This window comes from Saimiri boliviensis, chromosome 16 (genome assembly GCF_048565385.1).
Source record: "Saimiri boliviensis isolate mSaiBol1 chromosome 16, mSaiBol1.pri, whole genome shotgun sequence".
Taxonomy (NCBI): Eukaryota; Metazoa; Chordata; class Mammalia; order Primates; family Cebidae; genus Saimiri; species Saimiri boliviensis.
In genome coordinates this window covers 6,737,595-6,761,621 of record NC_133464.1, presented here as the reverse complement: position 1 = coordinate 6,761,621, position 24,027 = coordinate 6,737,595, and the positions used below count along the sequence as shown (strand labels likewise).

At 37.3% G+C, this 24,027-nt stretch overlaps 1 protein-coding gene across 2 annotated transcripts in view; it reads right to left on the bottom strand.

Annotated features, from left to right (window-relative positions):
• Window positions 1-21,387: 21,387 nt before the first annotated feature.
• NALF1 (NALCN channel auxiliary factor 1) overlaps window positions 21,388-24,027 on the bottom strand; it is a 668,969-nt gene continuing 666,329 nt past the window's right edge. Inside the window, exon 3 of one of the 2 annotated variants that reach the window (XM_003928241.4) lies at window positions 21,388-23,531. In XM_003928241.4, coding sequence (XP_003928290.2) covers window positions 23,242-23,531 — 290 coding nt within the window. In that variant the 3' untranslated portion in view covers window positions 21,388-23,241. The remainder of the gene's footprint in view (window positions 23,532-24,027) is intronic. The other variant, XM_039473387.2, reaches the window with a different exon arrangement.

Here is a 24,027-nt window from a genome sequence, read left to right as displayed (position 1 = left end):
TTTTTTAACACAAAAGTTCTCAGAATGTTCATGTACTGAAAGTACAGTGTACATGAAGAATGCACATTTTCTGTGACCATCTCCCTGAAGTCTGTACTTCAGATCATACTTAGGAAGTTCACTTTAAGCCTTACTGTCTCATCTAACACCTTGCAATGTACCCAAATTAAATGCTTAGAATTTCTTCCTATATTCGTTTTCTACTGCTGTGTAGCAAATTGCCACAAACTTCATGGCTTAGAAAACATCCACATAATCACTGTTTCAATGTCAGAAGCCCAGGCATGGCTTAGCTGGGCCCACCGCTTAGGGTCTCGCAAGGCTGCAGTCATATGCTGGCTGGAGCCGCCCTTCTGAGAGTCAACTGGGAAAAGGTCTACTTTGGCTGAATTCAGGCATTGAGATGGTAGAATTGAGGCTTCTGTTTGGTGCTGACTGTTGGTCAGAGGCCACTTTCCCCTCCTAGAGGCTGCCTTCAGTTCTTTGCCTGTGGGCCTCACAACACAGGCAACCCACAACAGGTAGCTTGCGTTTTCAAAACCAGCATGGGGGTGAGGCACTCAAACAAGACGGCTACTCTCATCACTTAGGATGGAACAGTGTCACCACAGGTAGGTGAGCACATCTATCCATCCCCTTTTCCCTATTCTGTAGTTAGAAGGACAGCACAGAACTCCTGCCCTACACATACACTCACTCGAGGGAGTGGATTACCCAAAACGGTGACTACCAGGAGACAGGGATCACAGGGGGCCACCTGAAGAGTCTGTCTGCCACATTTCCCTTTTGTGGACGGCCTTTTGTCTCTATCTGGTCTCGTCCCATTAATAACTTACTTGGGAAAATGATGACATTTTTCTTATTATATGGGCCAGATTATTAGGTGTCTCATTTCTGCTACCTGGTTCCTTCAGAGGAGAGTACAGATAGATGTTACTCTGTAACGGCCAAGTAAACAGACCACGTTTTCTTTTTCTTTTTTTTTTTTTTTTTTTTTTTTTTTTTTTTGCTACGTCCTAGTATCAACTATCTATTGCCAAAAAGGTTCCTGCGTCTGCCCTAGATGCATAAGGGTACTGGGGAGGCATGAGAATCAGGACATCAGTTTGGAACCGGGACATGGAGATGTCATAGGAAAATTTAGGCTGCATGAATTTCTACAGCTTTCAGCCAAAGACACTCGCCAGTGACTCCAGACGGTGCTCTCATGTGGCCTAGCTGGTGTCCTCTTCATGTGGGCCAGCAGGAGCAGCTATCAATATTCCACTTTTCCCCCAAGATATCCAAGCATTGTCCACTCTGCCATATGACAGCACATTTTAAATTCAAGGACAGCTTCTCTCAGGCTGTTCTGTTTCTACATGACTTTACTCTGCCATCATTTCTTTTTTTTTTTTTTTAATTGTACTTTAGGTTCCGGGGTACACGTGCAGATCATGCAGGATTGTTGCATAGGTACACACATGGCAATGTGGTTTACTGCCTCCATCCACCCGTCACCTACATCTGGCATTTCTCCCCCTGTTATCCCTCCCTGACCTCCCCATTGTCCCCCACCGCTGTCCCTCCCTTGGCCACCTCCAGCAGACCCCAGTGTGTGATGCTCCCCTCCCTGTGTCCATGCGTTCTCATTGCTCATCACCCTGCCATCACTTCTTAATGCCCAGAAGATACCATCTTTCATATTAAGCTAATATAATTGTTTAGGTGAATCAGATGCCAAAAATACACAAAAGTGCATGCTGAAGTCAACGTGCCTGGCTTGGGGTTATTCACGCTTTTGCAATATCTGTACTTCTTTTCTCTCCCATCAGAATAGAAAATTAACAGTTGATTGAAATTTCAAAGCAGCATCTGCGTAAAAAACCATCCAACTCATAACATCCAATAGTTGCTACTTTGAAAATATCCTCTTAACTAATTTGCTTTATTATCTTTCCAAGATGTGTCCCTTCCGATTTGAGTAACCTGGAACAAAGCGGCCCATTTGGCTCAGTCTAGTATTTCTTTTGGCTCACAACCTCATAACATAACAGAGCAATTGACTCCACATTCAGAGTAGAAAAATTGCTCTGCCAACATTTGCTAATAACACTATCTCTCTGTACCACTGGGCAGCTAATTCTTCTCTTGGTAGAACCAGGAAAGGAAAGAGATGTTTGTTACTTTTTATAAACTTTTCCATAACCTAGAACTTTTTATATATAAAAAAAGAATTCTTGAACTTTCAGAAAGAAAACTAGTTTTATAATCTAAAAGTTGATATTGAAGTTGTTTCTCTAGCGTATTTAATGCATTTTTTTCTATAGAGACAAAGCTGCAAGTAGTGGTTAGACTTCTAGCACAGTAATAGTGATCTGCCCCCTACCTACCTCATCAGTCTCTTATTGTTCTACTCTGCCTCAAATGTCTGCTTCATTTATTCTGGGTTTGGCAAGCTTTTTCTGTAAAGTCCCACGGTGTTGCAGGTCATGTGGTCTCTGTCACAACCACCTAAAACTGCCATCGTGACTCAGAAACCATCATAGACAATGTATAAATGCATAGGGCTATATTCCAATAAAAAATGATCGACACTGAAATTTGAATTTCATTATTTATCTTTTTTTTTTTTTAACGATTTAAAGCAGTGGACATTATTGTTAGCTTGCCACTTGTGCAACAACAGGCAATGGCAGAATTTGGCCCTCGGGCTGTCATTTGTGGATCTAAACCAACTTTCTTCCCGTTCTTTGATGCTACCAGACGCTTTCATAGTCAGTCCCTTGTCCATATCCTTCCTTCCACTTGGTAGGCTCCATATTTTTCCACTCTTCCTTTCTTTTCCTCCTCTTTTACCAAAGTTGTTTATATTCAGCCCCATCAACTTCAGAACTTACATCTATTGCTGTGTTTTTGAGGAAGCCTCCTGTGAACCCCGAACCAGGTCTGAATTTATCCCCTACCTCAATCTGCTAGTTCATCCTGTGCTTCTTTAGAGATGTTTATCATAGGCTGGGCATGGCGGCTCACACCTGTCATCCTAGCACTTTGGAAGGCTGAGGTGGGTGGATCATGAGGTTAGGAGTTCAAGACTCAACCAGGCCAAGATGGTGAAACTCCATCTTTACTAAAAATACAGAAATTAGCTGGGTGTGGTGGCAGGCGCCTGTAATCCCAGCTACTTGGAAGACTGAGGCAGAGAATTGCTTGAACCCGGGAGGCGGAGGTTGCAGTGAGCCAAGATTGTGCCACTGCACTCCAGCCTGGGTGACAGAGTGAGACTCCATCTCAAAAAAAAAAAAAATTATCATAACTCTAATCAATAATCAACTAAAGTATAGTCATGTAATATAGGCCATGACTGTTTATGACTATAAGCTCCTTGAGAACAGGGATTATATATTTTTTTGTTACAAATGTGTGCCCTATGCTTAACACAATGCTTTCCATAGAGTACAGGCTGAATAAATATTTTTTAAATCAATCACATAATGCTTAATACAATTCTAAAATGTAAGTATCCCCATTTTATAGATGAATGAACTCAGGCTTCAATAAGAGAAATAAATACCCTACTTGAAGCCACGAGGCTAATAGGGTCATGTCTGCCCAACTCCAAAGCTTTGGATATTTCTACTAGTGTATTAAAAAGCATAGTAATCTTTTACTGCACTGTATTAGTTGGTATTAAAATGTCAGGCATTTTAATTAAAATCGTGAGATCTCTTAGTTGCATCTAAAATAGTAGAAAGGTTTATGCAACACAAAAATGACAATGCAAAAATTCATTTTTCTACCTATGTGTACATTGATAAGAAAATGTGTTTAATCTTTCAGTTTGGAAACTGAATCTCATCAACGCTCAGAGGTTTGTCTTTTCTGCTCAATCTTGTCGGGGTCTCAGTCACTCCTTTCAATCTGCTGACTCAATCTTTCTTTCTCGGAGGGATTTTTTTCTTCTATTATTTGCTTAATTGTCTATCTTGTTTTCATTAAGTTTTATTAAGTAATAAAATTTGTTATTCATTAAGTCTTGTAACTCCATCTTTAAAGTCTTCTAGCTTTGCTATCATGATTTCTATCTTTTTATATGACTTGGAATAACTCTCCTATTTGACCTTTTAGGCCACAAATTCATGCCTTTGTAACACTCAATGCAGCACAAGACTTTTTAGTTCAAAATCAGATTTAAAAACAAAATTCCAAAAATGTGCCTTTTATGTGCCTTAATATCCTTGAGTGCTCTTATATATATTTTAAAAAATCATCATTGTTCTGTTTCATCAGCTATAATTCATTAGAGAACTGTCTTGTTTATTTTTCTCTCTCTGACCCTTAGATCAGCTGTTTTCTGTACTTGAGGTGATGGAGGTTCGGTTTCCTCAGCACCCTCCAGGGCAGCATCTTCGATGTGGTGAAAGAAATAACATTTTTTGCCCTGGGGCCTCTGATGCAGCAAAATTAAAATGAGGTTTCCCACTGAGACTCAAGAAAAATGCTTCCTCTGTTCACATTTATCCTTGCTCAGATGTTGGCTTCTCCTCATTTTTAGGGGGTTCAGGTTGGCAGGCATACTCACATAATCTATGTCTCCCCTTATTTTTTTCCTGGAAGGATGAAGGATTACTGGAGTCCAAGATGTTCCATGAATCCCTGTACCTCCTCACCCTATCCCACTCACACCTGCTTGGGGAAGAGGTTCTTTGTCTGCTCCCTAGGGAAGAAAATTCTCTTCCTCATGTGAATGTATTTTCCTGAGATTTAGAGGAAGCGTCTTATTAAAAATGCTTCCTCAAAAGTAGTGCCATTGGAATCCAGGTTACTAGTGAGTCCTTCACATTATTTTGTATGTAATGCATTTTTATCTGAAGATGTAAATTTATCTTCTTATAAAACTGAATGTCAGGTTAAAAATTTTAAAGTATATTCTAGTGAACTTTAAAAAAACCAATCTGTTTATTCTTGTATTATTTTTAAAGCAGTACTTTGACCTCAGGCAAGCAGCATAGCCCTGGTTAAAAGGTCCTGCTATGGAGAATGATGGAACTGGGCTACAGACCACCCTTTTGAAAATACTCCCAAGCATAATTTCTACCACAGTGCACTGGGAAAAGTCAGCATGTCGTCTTTGCATGGAGAGTGCATTCATTATTTAAAAGTGCATTTTCAAAATTCTCAATAATGTTACTATTTAAAATTATCCTTTAGAAAATATTATATTTTATTTTAAAAAACTAAAAATTAGTTTCTCACAGCTGTGACTTCTTGGGTTATGTAAAATATTATTATATTATGAGGCCAGTGCACATAATAGCCTGGGTAGATTGCTCACTTTTCAGCTAATAATTCTGCTGTTGTCTTGCTCTAGCTTCAGAGTCTCAAATAAATTTTTATGATTTGATAATATTTTTGCAGTTATTTTTCTATTACATTTTCCTGAAATCATTTTTTTGAGTTGCAAATTGCTATGGTAATGCTTCCATTTTGTACTGTTTCCTGTTTATTATATGAAACAGCTGCTAGCAGTGCCTCTGGATACATGCTTACTAGAACTAAAACTTTTTAGATTGAAAATAATGATTTACTATGCAACTTAACTATTTGATCTGAAATATACCTAAGTCTTATAAGTTCATTGCAACCAAATATCTATCAAGATAAACATAAAGTTTAGTTTGTAGTCTTTGAAAATCGACCATGATATTAGGTAAGATTCTAATATCAAGATTAGGTTTGAGATGATAAAGTTGATTATTTACGTGTAAAGTAGTCACCCTATGGCCCAGGATGGTCTTAACTTTGATTGCCAAGAATATGAACAGCAATTCCATTGTGCAGCACACCCGTCTTGGAAACTGTTAACAAAACAAGAAGCTATTGAACCATTACAACTAGATAAGTTATTTTATTCCTTCCAAGTTATTTTCCTTAGCTAGGGGAAAATAAAACAAATAAAAATAAAGCAAAGCAAAATAATTTTTGAAACATTTCAAAAAAGCCATCTTTATCCCTAAAGTTCATCATCCTCCTCCCTTTGCTTGCCTATCTGACCTGTAGCTACTGAACACATGATTGTAATTAGGACACAAATATGGTTTTTCAGGCTCTATTCCTAACACTGGCTTCATATGTGAGAGAATGAAGAGTTCAGACTTTAATCATAAAACACTTCTGAACAAAACCCCTTCAAAATGACTCCAAATAAAATTTTTGTCAATAAATAATGTAATTATATCAATATCAATAAATAATATCACCCCACTTACTATATATATGTATATAAAATGTTTCTGGTGAAAATTAAAAAAAAGCTGTTAGGAGTTGTAATATTGTTTCCAACATTTGTGACATCTCTCTGTAGGTAAGAGCTCAGTGAGTTTCCTTGAATAAGATTATAACCCAGTGAAGAGCGGTGGTCCTCAACCAGAGAGGATTTTACCTTCCAGGAGATATTTGGCAAAGTCTGCATGAATGTCAAGGATGTTGACTCTTATTTCAAGAGTCAACCTGAGCTGGGAGGAAAGAACTGGGCCGAAATCGTTTTTCTCAGAAAGCCAATATTAACATGATGGTCAGAACAAGGAATTAAGTAACCCTTTGTCATGTGAAATCCAGTTGGGTAGTTGCTACAATCACTTCGGTTTAATTAACAAGCATCTCTAAAGCATTTGTTATTTCTTGGAAACAAATCTGACTGATATTGAATATTTGAAAAATTAACTGGTCAAATCAGTACTAAATTACATGGCTAATGAGAGCTAGTTTGTAGATATTGCTTCTATATATGAAAAAAATCGGACTTTTGCATTTTCTGGATTTGAATTCAACGAAGTTATAGATTAGTTCTTCGAAACAACACAATACATAAATTTGTACAGGAAAAAGAGAAAGAAATAGTGCAAATCCAAACTTTTTAGTTAGAAAATTCACACAAAATGTTTGATATTAATAGTGACCAGTATTTTTGATAGTGCAGGCAAAATGCCATTATTTTTATGGGATAAATGTTCCCTCGGAAAGGTATGTCGAAGTCTTAACTCCTGGTACCTGTGAAAATGACCTTATTTGAAAATCGGGTCTTCGCAGGTGTCATCAAGTTAAAATGAGATCGTTAGAGTGGGCCTTCATCCGTGGATTGATGTCTGTGAGAGGAGGGAGACCTGAAGGGAACACCCTATGAAGACACAGAGAGAGGAAGATGGCCTCATGCCAACAGAGGCTGAGATTGGAGTTGTGCTGCCACGAGCTAAGAAAGCCTGTGGCTGCCAGAGCTGGAAGAGGCCAGGTGGGTTCTCCCCATGAGGCTCAGAGAGAGCGTGGTCTGACCAACACCTTGGCTTCGGAATTCTAGCCTCTTGAACTCTGAGTGAATAAATGACTATTGTTTAGTATCATCCAGTTTGTGATACTTTGTTCTGGCAGCTCTAGGAAATAAATACAAATTTACCTACGGAAGAAATTATTTATGCGGAATTGGGGGTGGGGAGATTTTTTTTCTTCCTGAAAAATCAGAATGATCGACATGGTGAAATTAAATCTCCCTTGAAGTATGATTTGAGAGCATTCTTTTGGAATCATACAGCACCATCTTCTGGGCAGCTGTCTTAAGTACCTGACTTACTGAGAATAATATTTTCTTCTTGCAATAATAATTTTTAAAAACCTATTGAGCACCTACTATGTTCAAAGCATTGTTTACCTTTCTTGAGAAGAGGTCTGTGTAGCAAAAAAAACTAAAAGACCAGAAAAGGAGGTTTAAACATGCCACACTCTAAGATAAAAATGAGAGAAACTACAATTCTCATTTAAAAATTAGAAATTCATTCAGTGCTTATTATTTCATTTTTAAAAGTGAAATATGAAAGTAAATCAGCCGGGCGCGGTGGCTCAAGCCTGTAATCCCAGCACTTTAGGAGGCCGAGGCGGGTGGATCACGAGGTCGAGAGATCGAGACCATCCTGGTCAACATGGTGAAACCCCGTCTCTACTAAAAATACAAAAAATTAGCTGGGCATGGTGGCGCGTGCCTGTAATCCCAGCTACTCAGGAGGCTGAGGCAGGAGAATTGCCTGAACCCAGGAGGCGGAGGTTGCGGTGAGCCGAGATCGCGCCATTGCACTCCAGCCTGGGTAACAAGAGCGAAACTCCGTCTCAAAAAAAAAAAAAGAAAAGTAAATTAAAATGTCAATCCTCTTATTCAGCAGTCAATACAATTTTTAATTCAAAGAGTATGTCACTCAAATAGTTCTAGGTTAATTTGCACCTCTAGGCACATATTCTAGAAAATGTAGCTAGATCCATAAATTAGCTGTGGCACAAGTGTGATTTTTGGATACCTTCTGGGACGGTGCGTGGTAACTTTAAACAGTTTGTGCTCATGCTGGTGTGTGACTGCTGTGATAGGTAGCAGTTAGTTACTGATATGGTAGGTAGGTAAGATTGCTTTAAATCATTAATATCTAATGCTAAGTAATACTAAAACAAATTTTTGTTGATTTCCAAAATGTAAAGTTCACTATGTAAATTTAAATTACCATCAGGAAAATTCTTGGTCTCTTAAGTGTACATTGAAATAGAGACATTTTATTAAGTGGGAATATATTAATATGAATCTGGAAACTGAGTTTGACCTTTATCCAGATAATCCTAGATAATCTAAATATAATTTTATTCATTTAACACTTTCAAACTTATTGTTCCTCCAAAGATTTATATTGAATAACTTCCTTATAATAACAACAATATGTAGATCCTTTCATTTCTAGTGAGTTCTTGAATGGTATATATCAGCTCACACATAAGCTTGGGATCTTCGTAGTATCCTTCCTACTATATTTCTTATTCTTATTCTTTTCTTCTTTCTTTCTTTTTTCTTTTTTATTTTTTTATTTTTTATTTTTTGAGACACAGTCTTGCTCTGTCGCCCAGGTTGGAATACAGTGGCGCGATCTCAGCTCACTGTGACCTCCACCTCCCTGGTTCAAGCCATTCTCCAGCCTCAGCCTCCTGGGTAACTGAGACTACAGGTGTGCACCACCACGTCTGGCTAATTTTTTATACTTTTACTAGAGACGTGGTTTTGCCACGTTGGCTAGCTTGGTCTCAAACTCCTGACCTGAGGTGATCCATCGCCTTGGCCTCCCAAAGGGCTGGGATTACAGGCATGAGCCACCACGCCCAGCTTCTCCTTACCATATTTCATAATGAAAATTATTTAGAATTTCTGCACATAAAACCTAGCAAACATTATAAGGATAATTATTTTGGTTTATTTCCAGAAAGTAGACTAAAAGCCAGGATACCCTGTGATGTCTGGAATCCCCTGTATGCTTGCAGGATGCGATTTCACTCCTTCCTGCCATCTCACAGAAAGTCAGCACAATGCCTAAAGCCAGCTGGTCATGGAGAGGCCAGCTACCCAGTGTCCCTAAACTTACAACAGTTAAAACCAGAATGTTACTATTCAAAGCACATGGCTTGCTGAATTTGTCTCTAAAAATAAAGTAAAAAGCAGACTAAGCATTCCTTAAAAAATTAAATATTTTCTTGAGAAATGAGTGTTTATGACATTGTAGGAATTTTCTCCAGCATGGATAGAGTTCATGGAGAATCTCCAGCCTTCTCCACAAATTACTATTGTTGACACTGAGCTGGACATGATATGTTTATAATGAAGCATTCCTTACATTTATAAGTTCTTATTACATCACCGATGTTCTCTCTTGAAATATTTTTCTTATCAAGTTTAAGAGAATGAATTCCCTTCACTAAGTCATTGGACACAACGGAAATTTGTTACTTGCCAACAACTGAATGAGAACATGGGATGAAGAGGGTGTTTGCCAATTCTCTTTAGGCCGTGTGCCTGTAGCCTTAACTAATTTATAAACTTGTCAGAATAGGCGTTAGTGTCTATTATTCATCTTGAGCATTGTCCAGAACACCCCTTTTCAGTCACTATTGACTGATTTTGTTAGTGATTTTATATAAATGTCATCTGACCATCCTCAACCAATACTGAACTTAACCCTTTATTCTGAGACAGAGGTTTGAGAAATATAAACCTAAACAATTTTGTTGCATTTATGCCACATTTCTGACAATTACATGTGCAATTTCTTTTTACTAATTAAGGCTAATCTTGAATTTTAGTTGATTTTGTCGATGATTAGGAGAGCAGGATTGTACTAGGTGTGTTGTTAAGGGAAAAATGTGGCCCTGGCACTGGGAAAATAAGGTTTGAGACCAAGAACAGATGTTCCCGACTTGTGTGACTTTGACTCTCTCAGAGATTTGTGTCTCCTCCAAAAACATAGGATTAGAAAATCTTTTATGCTGGTTTGTTGTGAGCCAGAAATAATTTATCTGGAGTTAATTGGCTCTGACAGATGCCTGAAAAATAAGTTGTATCTCTTTTGCCTTCTTTTTCCTTCTCAGTAATATACCCCAATATTATTCACTTCTCCCCAGAGATATTTTTAAAGCTTTAATCATTGTCATGTTCTCATATCTCATATCTTTTAAAATATGAAGTCTAAAATTGAACATAAATCTTCAAAAATCTGAGGTCATTATTGGATTAATGGCAAGCTTACGGTTACTACCATTTTAATGTTTCCACTAAAACGTTAACATAATTGAGGAGCTATTTTTCAACCTTTGGATGATATTTAGATGATATTTGGAGTAGGCAGACAATGACCTGATTTCTAGGGGTCTGTGCTATGCGAAATGAAATATATGTACAAACATTGTCAAATATGTGCAGATACTATTTTGATTCACAAGTAAATTCATTTTATATAGTTGAAATTACTATATGATACATAAATACACAATATAAAGTTTTATATTACAGATTAGAGATAGTTCTCAGCTATAATGGTTTGACAGATGATGTTCGACTTAATGATTTTAAACTTTTCAGTGGCGTGAAAGTGATATATGCTCAGTAGAACATCAATAAATTAAATGAGATACTCAATACTTCACTATAAAATAGGTTTTGTCTGACCAACATGGTGAAAGCCCATCTCTATTAAAAATAAAAAATCAGCTCGTGTAGTGGTGCGTGCCTGTAACCCCAGCTTCTTGGGAGGCTGAGGCAGGAGAATTGCTTGAACCCAAGAGGCAGAGGTTGCAATGAGCTGAGATCATGCCACTGCACTCCAGCCTGGGCAGCAAGCGTGAAACTCCATCTCAGGAAAAAAAAGTAAAAAAATAGGTTTTGTGTGAGATGATTTTGCTCAACTGTAGACTAATGTAAGTGTTCTGAGCGCATTTAAGGTAGGCACGACTAACTCTGATGTTCAGTAGGTTAGATGTGCCTGTACCAAATGCATGTTTGACTTGGAATATTTTCACCTTATTATGGGTTCAGGATGGCACCCCACTGTAAGTCGAAGAGCATCTGTATATATTTTCTTGATCAATAAAAATGAATGCTAAATGCTCATAGAAAAGATGACTAAGACCATTCAAGTTGACCGCAGTTTTTGATTGCTGATAAAGTTATTATATTAAACTTAGACTTTAAAAAATTACTTGATATTTTAAAAAAACCCAACACTTGAAAATGACTGTCCCCTTCCAGTTTAGTTACATTTGCCAGTTCTGTGGTTTGGAGAGCTGAAATTGCCTATCCTTGTTTGCCGTCTCTTTCTTCAAGAACTCACTCCCAAAGAAAACCAAGAACCTATCTACCCACATTTTTACTCTTTTTACATGAAATCCACAGTTTGGAGAACTGAGCAAAAGGCATATTTTCATGGTATGAAAAACTTTCTACAAAAATGCAGCAGGTACACATGTGTGCTGCTGAATGGGTCTCTGCATTGGGTAGAAATGCTGGTAGGGAAAATTGGAAATACATACCAAAAAAATTAAAACTCTATTAACCTATAAGCTTTCCTTAGAAAAATGTATCTCAAGAAACCCTCATCAATATTTATCTGAGAATGGCTATTGTAGCACTAAATACAAAAGAATAATGGAGATCTCTAAATATCTCATGATTGGAGACTGTTAAAAAGCCTGGTTTCCGGACAGCAGAATCCTGGGATAAGGATGAGGGGGATTCTTGGATAAATACTGGGTAAATCCTATTTCTCTCTTACTTTGAGGTCAGTGGCTTATTAATACACATACATACATGTCTGGGTGAACTCACATACACGCATATACAAATGCCTACATACATCTATAAAAACGAACCCTTTTGCAAATCTCTTTTGCCCATCTCTGCTGGAAGGTAAAACAGAAAGCATTTTAAGTCATTCCATGCTGTTACTCCCTTCTTTCCTCAACAGATCCTATACTGGCAATTGTCCCTCTGTTTTCACTAGGGGTCACGACAGTCTTTCAATCTAAAAGCAATCATTTGTTTTATAAAGTGACTCTCCCCCAACTTCGTCTGTTCTGTTGTTTTCTGTCTTTGCACATGACAAAATGTCTGTGTCTTTGTTGGCTGAATTCAGATCTGATTATTAAATTTAAAATGCCACTCTTTTGCGCAACTAACTTCTGTCAATAGGAGTTAAATACTTCCAGAGTAACTGTGCTGTATTTTTTGCATGACACGAATTGCTATCATTTGCCCTTTTCCCACACTGGTCTAAGAACCCCTGGAAGAACAAAAATATCTCTTTTGTATCTATTTCTCGAAAGCCTAGCCTAGTCCAAGGAACATGGAGGCTGCTCAGTAAGTTTATTCAGATAAATGAATGGAAGGCATGATGCAGGCAATTTATATGTCTATTTTATACAAACTGAAATGTAGTTGTGTGAGATTCACATACTGTTCTCAAGATGAAAAGCATTAGGTATTAATTTTAAGTTTCAGTGTTTTCCGCCTTCCTGAATCTTTCAATAAAACTAGGAGGAAAAGCTATATAATGCTACCTTGAATAACAAAAGACATGTTATTACTACCCAGAAATTTTATTGGTGTTTATTATATGATTTTAGAAAGAAACATTGCTCTGCTCTTCTGCCTGGTTCAAAGCTGGTTCCCAGTGCTCTCAATAGCACAGCTTCCCCAGTGAGGAAAGGTGCTCATTGTCTAAGATGAGGCGAGCTGTGATGAATCGCCAGCTCACCTACAACTCTGTGACAGGGAGACAAATAATGTTGTGCTCAGGCTTCATCAATTTCTCTCTGGTATCACAAAAATAACTTTCCCCTTCATACCCACATTTGAGAAGAGCTTGAGGGAAAAATATAAGATTAATTAGCCAAGTTCAAGGGTAAAAGAAGGAAGAAAACTAGTCTTTTATTTTTGTGAATGAAATCATGCCAAATTGATACATTAAATAAATATTTTACAAGATTTAGCTATTTGTAATTAATTGCACAGGGATACACATTCTGAATAGATTATTCTTAAAATTAAAAAAATCTGCTTAATATGTTTTTGTTAGCCTTAGATAGTTGAAAATATATCTGCACATTTATAGCAGGGGTGCTACAATTTTATATACAGATAGTCCTTGAAAAATCTGGGAGTTTAGGGCTCCGACTTCTGAACAGTTGAAAATTCATGTATAACTTTTGACTTCCCCCACACTTAACCACTAATAGTCTAGTGTTGACTAGATGCCTTACAGATAACAGAAATAGTCAATGAACACATACTGTCACCCAGGCTGGAGTGTAGTGGTACGATCACTGCAATCTCAAGACTCCTGATCTCAAGCAAGCTTCCCACCTCAGCCTGTCTGGTAGCTGGGACCACAGTATCTGCCCCTCTGCCAGGTTAATTTTTTTTTTTAATTTTAATTTTTAGAGATGGGATCTTGCTATGCTGCCTGTTATATGCATTTTATATTGTGTTCTCACAATAAAGTAAGCTAGGGAAGAGAAGATGTTATACAAATATCATAAGGAAGGAAAATTTTATTTACTATGTATTAAGTGGAAGTCATATAAAGTCGCCGTGAAGGTTTTCATTATCTTTACATGTTGAGAAAGCTTTGAAGGAGGAAGAAGAGGAGGCGTCAGTTTTGCTGTCTCAGAGATGCCGGAGGCAAAAAAATCCACATGGAAAATGACTCACGCAGTTCAAACCCATGTTATTCAGGGATCAACCATGGTTTGCAAAGTATTTGGGTAAACACAAGCTCAGTGGCAGTGTGGGGGCTGTTGTGAGTCTTGGAAAAGTGGACTGGACTTGTATTATGCTGTTAGTTCTCCACAGAAATAGAAATATAACAATGTTTTAAGAATTCTTTTAAACAATGTATGCAACAAAATGGACTTTTGCAGAGATTAGATATTCATTTCAGTTGAAATGTGATTTTTTAAAAAGCCATATTTTGAAAGCAAATTTTCTATATTTTGTTAAAATACGTGTAAATCCAAACTGCTAATACGGAAAAATTCAAAGTCATTCTTCGCAACTTTAAACTTATTCTTAGGAAAGTATTACATTGGTGTTTTTCCACAAACTCTGATAGCTTCCTTAAGTCATTTTGAAAAGAATATTTCTTTTTGGGTCATTGTCATAAATTACCATATCCGTTTTTAGTTGAATTTAAAGGGTCTTTGTTGTACAACTAAACTTTTTCTAGTAATATCATATTTAATGTATTTCATGTATTTTAAGATATTTTTTCTGACACAATCATTTAAGCTTCTTTTCAATTCTGAGAATCATGAGATAGTCTACATGGTTAAAAAACCACGCTGATGCCAGTGCAGCTCATTTCAAATGAGATCCATTCCTGCAAGCTGAGTTGAAAGGAGAAAAGTTCAGAGAGAAAGTGAGAGAGCAAGAGTGAGTGAGAGATAGAAAGAGAGAGAGAGAGAGAGAGAGAGAGAGAGAGAGAGAGAGAGAGAGAGGAGACTCAAATAAAGGCAGATAATCAAATTTACATCTAACGAGTTTTTTGTTTGATACATGTTGGGAGTAACCAATGGGTAGAGTTTTAATTTCATGCCTTCCTGAACATAAATATGACTCTGCATAGTTTCATATGAAATTTGATGAGACCCAGAAAGCTATAGAAAAACCACATGAATTAGATGAAAAACTATGTTTTCTTAAGGGGAAAGGAAAGCACACACAAAAATATTGGGCTCTAAGTGTGGTGAAAATATGAGAATATTTTACAATGTGTTTTACTTATGTAAGTATAACAATCATCCTGATGTGTGTTTTTGCATATCCAAAGCCTGATTTTATTGTATCACATTTCAGAAGAAAGAAAATGGAATTAAATAAAAATGCTTTGGCTCACTTGACTTTTGTATAAAACTGTAAGAACACTAAGATTTGCATCAGGAATAAATCATGTCTTAAAATTTAGAAAATAATTTTGTTCCTGATAGATTTTATTTACTGATAGCCTCTGAATGACTTGTCGATTAAAGAAAAGAAAAATAATAGATATAAATGTTACTTCTGCTTTTTTTAAATAATGAAATTCTTGGCAAGTGCTTCAGCAAATGATAATACCACGAAATCATCATGTGGTATTGTGGAGCAGATGCTCAACTTTCAAGCCAAGATTGCAGCAAGACTAACCCATGTCACGTCACTTGTCCTCAGTTTATGATGGTGGCCCACTGGTCTTTTTGTCAAACGGATAAATCGTCAAGTCAGCAGATATTATTAGTTTAACTTGCTGCCCCATTACGTCATACCATGTAGAGATATAGTCAAGAGTAACAAATAAAAATGGCACAAAAGAGAAAAAGAAATTAAGCAATGAAAACTTTGCAGATAATTTTTGAAACTCAATGAGCAAGATAATCAGCCCTAATATAAACATGTGCATAAAGGAGTTTAGCCAATTCTGTTTTGGAGGAATCAGTTGCGTTGACATAACTATGGTGACAGAAAAAGCAAATTCACTTAAAACGAATAATCTAGGCAACCGAAGAAATAAGGCATAAGCAAACTTTAGCAGTGGCCTCTGTAACTTTTTAATATTTGTATTTTAATGATTTTGGAATTTGAAATTTAAGATCTAAAGGATTTTTCCACATTCTTAATCTCTCATACTTAACTAGTTTCAGTACTTTTGTTCTGTGATAATACTCACATAAAAAATGTACTTAAAGGCACAGCATGGTGACTCACACCTGTAATCCCAGCACTTTGGGAAGCCACGAAGGGCAGATCACAAGGTCAGGAGATCGAAACCATCCTGGCTAACATGGTGAAACCCCGTCTCTACTAAAAATACAAAAAATTAACTGGGTGTGGTGGCACGTGCCTGTAGTCCTAACTACTCGGGAGGCTGAGGCAGGAGAATGGCTTGAACCCAGGAGGCAGAGGTTGCAGTGAGCAGAGATTGCACCACTGTACTCCAGTCTGGGTGACAGAGCAAGACTCCTTTCTCAAAAGAAAAAAAAAAAGTACCTGAGTATATTCAGAAAAACAATTTAAAAATAATACATGTGTTTATACTTTCCTTCCTACTTTTAATATGTCACACATCATCCATAAATCTAAGAAAAATGGAAGTAAGGAAAATTAAGTGCAAACATTAGAATGCTTATTATGATATGAAAATAAATGCCATGTGGAGAAGAAGAAAAACAAAGAGAAGAATAAAATCTGAATAAAATTCAGAGTTTTTTAAACATCCACATAGAGCTTTAACTTTCGCTGTAGGGTGTTTTTTTTTTGTTTGTTTGTTTGTTTGTTTGTTTGTTTTTTAGAGGAAGTCTTGCTCTGTAGCCAGGCTGGCACGTCCAGCTTTTTATATTTTAGTAGAGACAGGGTTTACCATGTTAGCCAGAATGGTCTCAATCTCCAGACCTTGTGATCCACCTGCTTTGGCCTCCCAAAGTGCTGGGATTACAGGCATGAGCCACTGCACATGGCCTGTAGTTTTTATTTCCTATTGTTGTTATCCATTTTGCAGTGAAATCCTCAGTAGAAAATCATTTCAATAAAAATGACCTTCTACTTGGCTAGTTTGCCAACAACTGGAATCTTGAAGCAGCCAGTGCTGCAGTGAGCTGGGAGTTTTAGGAGAAATAGTCACTGAGGAAAGTCTATATTCATAGATCAATGTTCATAACCCGGCCTTCAAATGAAGTTGTAAATTTATTTCACTCATTCTTCTCTCTTCTAATTCTATTCCCCTCTCACCTACCTAGATACAAATCAATGAAATAAAATAATTTACTCAAGAACTCTGCTTAATCCATTTTCATATCCTTTTCAAAAATGGAACAGGTTTTCTAATTTCACTGTTATTTTATTCTATAATAATTATAGCATTAATTAAAACAGATATTAATTCAATTGAGACTTTTCATAAGTTTAAAATCACTATAGTGTTTTTTGCTTAAGGAATTCTGAGGCATCAAACAGTCATATATATTTTTTGATCTCTGAGTGCCTTAACAACCACTTTGAAGTTGCATCATTATTTCTACTACCAGTGTAGACCAATTTACACTTGTATACAGAACCACCTCTCAACCTGTGCAGATGCTGTCAACTTTTGCTGTTGAGCAGCCTTTTAGGAGAGGACATCTAAAGAAATAAACGCTCTTTACACTAAAAGTCATCAGAGCTCTCTTCAGTTCTGTAATATACATTAACACCTTGAAACTGTATTGAAAATATATTGATGATCATCAGTCTGCTAGATTAAAGATGTGAGGTGTTTTTTAAAAATATGTAATTAAGAGATAAAACAAAAAAATTCAGAAACTCTGAATGACTTCTAGGAGCAGTTCCTATGAGCAAGCCAATCCCATTTCACTTTGTGAAGGAATAGTCATGATAACTAACTACTGCTGAGGACCTGTGGTGTCCAGGCACATTTATATTACCTATCTCATTTAAGCCTCAAATGTTGCCACGAAGTACTTTTCTTTCACGAGGTGTCATGTACAATTACACCAGTGACCTCCCTGTGTCACCTGGAGCCAAAGCTCATACCCAAACCATGGCTTTGCCCTAAAATCCTGTGCCTTTTCTCTACATTAAAAATAAAAATTAAAAACCTGTATTTTATTAAAATATTCCCATAGACTCTCTTCTCGTTTACCTCCAAAATATTGAACAACAAAGCAACAAGTCATGGAAAAACATGTAACATGACAAACGACCTCTAAGACATTTGCTGGGTCTTCCTGGTGGTTTTGAATTTTTCATTTGAGTGATTTTATAAATACCTTAGAATTTGGAGAAATCCATTCAACTCTTCAAGTGTTTCTGAGACCTAGAGATCCCACTATGCCCGGAGCCAGCTTGTGTAATTTGTAATCAAAAGATGCTTGAGTTCCCTCATTTGCATTACCTGCCTGTGTGGCCCGGGACAAAACGACCAGATGATTTTCTTCCGAGTTTGATCTGAATGTCTTGTCTCCAGTAAACATAGCCCTGAAGTACAGTATCTCAAGTATAAAGACCATAGTTCATATTTTGTTTCATGCCTTAAGTTTTATTCCAAGGCTGAGAAGATTATTTATTCATTTTCTCATTATATGGAGAATTTCTAGAATTTGTAGCAGTTTAAGAGTCCTTATAAATGTCATGAAGACATTGCTTAAAAACTATACTTGTTTATTTCCTTCCCCCAACTTAAAGTCCTGTTACCCATGGTCACCCAATACCTACCTGCCATAGTAGGCTTTTATTAACATTTTCAAGCTTGGAAGATGGAGGAGATTCTGGCTGTTTCAAAATTGTGATTCCTTCATTAAGGGAGACATTTGGAGAGTCTGTTTCCCATGTCAAAGCAGGTATGGTTTTTAAATGAGCATGTTGCTTTAACTTTCACAAACAATAGGATCATTCATCATCATGGCGTACATGTGCTGTTATGGACTACATAATGTTTGGTTAAAGTTTTACTTGCAAGTGATGTGTGTGTGTGTGTGTGTGTGTGTGTGTGTGTGTGTGTGTGTATTTTCATATCTCTCTAAAGATATACCATGGTATATTCATATAACCCTTTCTCCTCACATATGCATATGGATAGTTATGAAATTAAATACCTAGCTGAGTGCGGTGGCTCACGCCTGTAATCCCAGCACTTTGGGACGCCTAATCGGCGGGCAGATAATCTGATGTCAGCAGTTCGAGACTAGCCTGGCTCTACTAAAAATGCACAAATTAGCCAGGCATGGTGGCACAAGCCTGTAGTCCCAGCTACTCGGGAGGCTGAGGAGAATTGCTTGAACTCAGGAAATGGAGGTTGCAGTAAGCCGAGATTGTGCCACTGCACTTCAGCCTGAGCGGCACAGCAAAATGCCTTCTAAATAAATAAATAAATAGACAAATAAAATACCTGACTGCAGTTCTAAATAAAACAAAATGCAGCTTTCAGTTCTGTGTTGATTTCATGCTTTGAGTAGCAGGAACATATTTCTAAATTTCATCATACCAAGAAAGAACGGAAATCATGCTTCAGACTCATTAATGTTTTTAATGTTGTTCAGGTATCAAATGCCATATGCCAGTTCAGGTATTTGGCATGTGGGTCTGGCATCCAATTGCTTAATTCATTTACTTTTTTTCTCCTGGAAAAAAATTATAAAATTACTCATTCATATAAAACCTTCCGTCACTTCATTCCATGCCTCCATCCACCCCTTTTCCCCTCCCTCCCCTCCCACCCTCTTCTTTCCTGTCATTCCTGTTTCTGCTATCTGCCTATTTTCTTTTGTTGTATTGACTATAGGTTCTAGTACTTAAAGGTACCAATTTATTGGTAAGAAACCAAATTACTTTTTGTAATGATACCATTTAAAAGAACAATTTTCACTTACTATCTTGTGAGAGAGGGGAAAAATACTATCTTTTTAATGCAAGAAAAGTCAGTATAACGTATCACCAAATGTAATTGCAATAAAGAATGACATTGAACTCTATTTATGTATGTTATTTGCCATTTAGCTTAGCAGTACCAACATATTCCAGAAACTGAAATTTCTTTACCGCAGATAAAAAGACAATAATAAACACAGGGAAATCTATTCCATACATTTATGAAACAAATATTGTTTCCTTGATTTTCAACTTGCTTGTAGAAATAATTATTTTAATATTGTAGTTCATTATCCAGTATATGGTAGACATCCTCTACAGGAAAAACTAAACAAGATGACAGTTACAAAGAAGCAGGGGCTGAACTTATTCGTTCAAAATGAAGAAGTGCACAACCTTAAGCATGCTCAAGTGTGTGCCAGGAAAGCTACTGCCAACGATCAACGGATGTAGTGACATTTGCATCATTGATTGTTTCTGAGCTTGGGAAAGGAGTTGTTGCCTATTTGGATCCTCTGGCTGGCCCCAGAAGAAGTTGCTTTGCTTCAACATGTCCAGTGGAAATATAGTGAGAAAGAGGTTACACACTTACAATAATAAATAATAGGCACTGAGATCATTCTCCTGTAATAAGAACAGATGAACATGACAAGAAAAAGATTCCACAGAATGAAGAGACTATTCCAGTGCTGGCTAACCCGATGGGGAGAAAGGACTCATTCCCCTTCTTCTTTTCACCATTCCTCCCTCACCTAAATTATTGATTTATAATGAAGACTGCAGTGTTTCTCCCAACTTTCAAAACTGTGTTTTGGGGGGTGTACCGCCTACGTAAAGTAATGGTGGTTTTAGTTTCCCACCTTTTGGCTGGCATTACCTCCAAACAAATGCTAAAACACGGGTAAGCGGAGCCTTCTGATCCTCTTGTATTTGAAAACAGCTTTAGTCAGTTCAAAATATATTGAGACAATGAAAACCTATCTTTGAAGGAATACTGTTTTTCATCATTTTGCTGAGTGTTTAGAAAGAGAAATTTATTTTCATGCCAATGAAAGTGGATGGAGCTTGCATTTTTATTGTCATCTTCCTGCAAGAACAGAAATGCCTATGGCTCAGGCAGAAGCAGCACGGGAACACCGAAGAGATGGTGAGATGGTGTGCGGAGTGGCCTTACCACAGCAGAGGTAGATACAGGTCAGAACAGACTCCTAGCTGTCCACTTAGAGGTCATCTGAATAAGATCACCCTGTGAGCTCTTCCTCAGGAATCACGTGCAGCCTCAACTCCTCTGCTTCTCGTCCCCCCAGCGCCACTGAAATCTGTATTCCATCACTAGTTAGGGAGATCAAAGGGCTCATTTCGACAAGTGTTTCACAGTCAACGATTCAATGCAATTAATGTGTCTCCCCCTAGCCATTCACTTCCCCCCGCTTGTGTCCCCAGAAAAGCACCATGTTTCCATAAATTAAAATATAATGCCTATGTGTATGTGTCTGTGGGCATGTGAATGTATTTGCATTTACAGAAAGAAAAAAAAAAAACACCAAATTTTAGGAAAGGAACAAAAACGGGAGAATTTTGCATTTTTGGTGTTTTTTGTATTTGCGCAGACCATTTTAGGATTTTCAGTCTCAACAAAACACTATTAAAACAAAGGATCTAGTAAAATATTGTGCATGTACTGCTAAACAATTCTAGCAATTTTATTAAGCAATACCTTTATTATTTTTGAATATTCTTAACAGACTGGAACAAAACATTTTTTTTTTTCAAAACAAAATATGCATACTGTACGCATGTTGCAGGGTTAAGTATGATGCAGAGGTTAAAGTCTGTTTGAACAAAAACAAATGCCCGGGGAAATTTCATAGCTATAAAGTTAATAACTAAATTTTGTTCGCTAAGAGGACCTTTTCTATGGATTTCCTTCATCTCTCAATCACACTGCAAACTTATCCGAAGTGCACTTCCCAAGTGTAGTTAGAGAATAGGAAGGAATGTAAGTTTTTTTTTTAAATTATTTGTTTTGTTTGTTTGTTTTTTTAAAAACAGCCCTTAGTGACTCTTCCTTCCACTGATTCTACTGTAAACTCATAAAAGCCTTTTACAGAAAGCAAATTCATATACACTCAGCAGATGAAATGTTCCCACAAAGAAAAAATAAAATACAGAGTGATCAGACCTTTTTTCCTCAACTACCTAGAGCATGTTAGAGTGATAAAGTTTTTGCACATTAATAAAAATGGCTGACCTATTTATTTTTTTAAAAAGAAGTTGTTCCTCTGTGATAATGCAGAATTGCATACACTGTATACCTGGAATAATTTTAAACCATATGTTAGGGAAATACTGGAATAAAATTGTATATATTCTGTATATTGCAGGTGTTTGAGCATTTCTAGTGTCTCTTCCACAACAATAAGGGAGGAAAAGAAGTCCAGATATGTGTCTGCAATCCCTTTGTTCCCTGTAATTACAATGGCCAAAATGTGCTCCTATATTACTGCAATAGAACTAAAATCACAATGAAAGCCCACCTCCATTGTCAATGGAAACACTTCCTCACTCCCCACATCCTGATTCTAGATGGCTGCTCCTGTCCAACTGGACCAGCAAGAAAGGGCTGGGCCACTTGGCGATGGGAACTGGAGCAACACAGTTCATGATAGTGTTTTGTTTTTTTTTTTTTTTCCTTTTGTTTTCAACATAAAAATGTTAACTGTCTGATTCCATCTATTATGGAGAGCACTTGTTTGTTCAGCTAAAAAGGAACTCCCGCCAGGCCCCCTTGGCTCCGCCCTGTTTTGGGTTTGTGCAACAGGGGCTCAGAGGCCCAGCAAGCGTGCACACCCATTCACTGTGGTTACACAGACAGAAGCAAGCGGATGTTGTCTGCTTAGAGGACAAGAACAGGGCGGGGGCAAGGAAAGGCCGGGAAGGGTATTGGCTCTGCGGGTAGAAGGGAGACTTAGGGATTTTTTTTATTTTTATTTTTTGTTGTTTTCTTTTTTTTGTCTTTTTTTATTTTTTATTCTTTTTTTGTTGTTGTTTTTTTTTGCTATACCACGAGGTCATAGCAATCATTCCTCTAATAGAAACTGACAGGACGTAAAGACAGAACTATCTGATGAACACACACAATGACTAGAAATATATAGAGATAGAGACAGTGAAAAGACTTAGTTTACCTCTGAGAAACCATCCCCCAAAATAAATCCTGTATTAACAAGTGCAAAAAATAAACAAATAAACTCAAACCCAAATGAAAACAAATAAAACCTCCAAACATTAAAACACAGTGTATAAAATGGTGTGAGAAATTTAAAGTCACTTTCCAGCCTTTTAGTCAATAAAAAGCTGTGGTTGTGTCCTTGTTTGGATTCAGGCCCATCTGTTTAGATTTTACCCTAAAGGCCTTGCGATAAGTAATTCGAGGGTAAAAGCACCCAGTTTCTGTTACATGAGACAGCAGTTGCATTTTTCACGGCGGGCCAGCTGCTGCTGTGGTGACACTCGCCCTTCCATTACTCCTCGTTGGTTGAGTTTTCTTCCAGCGTGTTGATGCCTCCAAAGCTCAGTCCGGCTGTATTCTGTGCTGCCGAGGCTGTGAGCACTGTGTGTAAGAGAATCAGTACAAGAACACACAGCTTGAGTCTGCTGTTGCACAGTCTTGTTGCTGATGACACTGTGAGCGACGTCCTGTGACAGGAGTCACTTTTATCTACGGTCCCTTTGGATGGGTTATTTGATTTTTCTTCCTTCCTGACGTCACAGCATTCTGGTTCATCATTGGTTAGAAAGGTTTCATAAAGCCCTGTAGGAAGAAGGAAGTAGAGTGTCAGCAGGGAGGAAATACATTTGTGACACAGTAGAGTGAAGCTGTTACTTTAACATTCTACCCCACAAACTCTTACAGGCAATTAGACATGTTTTAGAGGAAAGTCAAGTCCATATAATTGGATAAAGAGTCACCCATGGTCCCAAACCAGTATTGTTAGATTCTTCAAGTTGTTCTTTTATATTCCTGCAGTCATACCATGAAAGTTCTGGGTTGTTGTGAATACAGAACAAAAGATTTCATTAAGTCAAAATCAGAACTTGAGGTTCTGGATCAACTTGGAGATCAAGTACATGCAACCATCCTTTTTTTCTTTCACAGGAATGTGACCAATTAATGCAAAGCATAAACTGACATTAGCTAGTTATGCTGAGTGAAATAAGCAACCAATCATAACATCATAGCTCCAGGAACGTGTTATCAATCATTTCCTCTCAGAAGCCTCGTTACATCTTCTCTCCCTGAGTCTGGC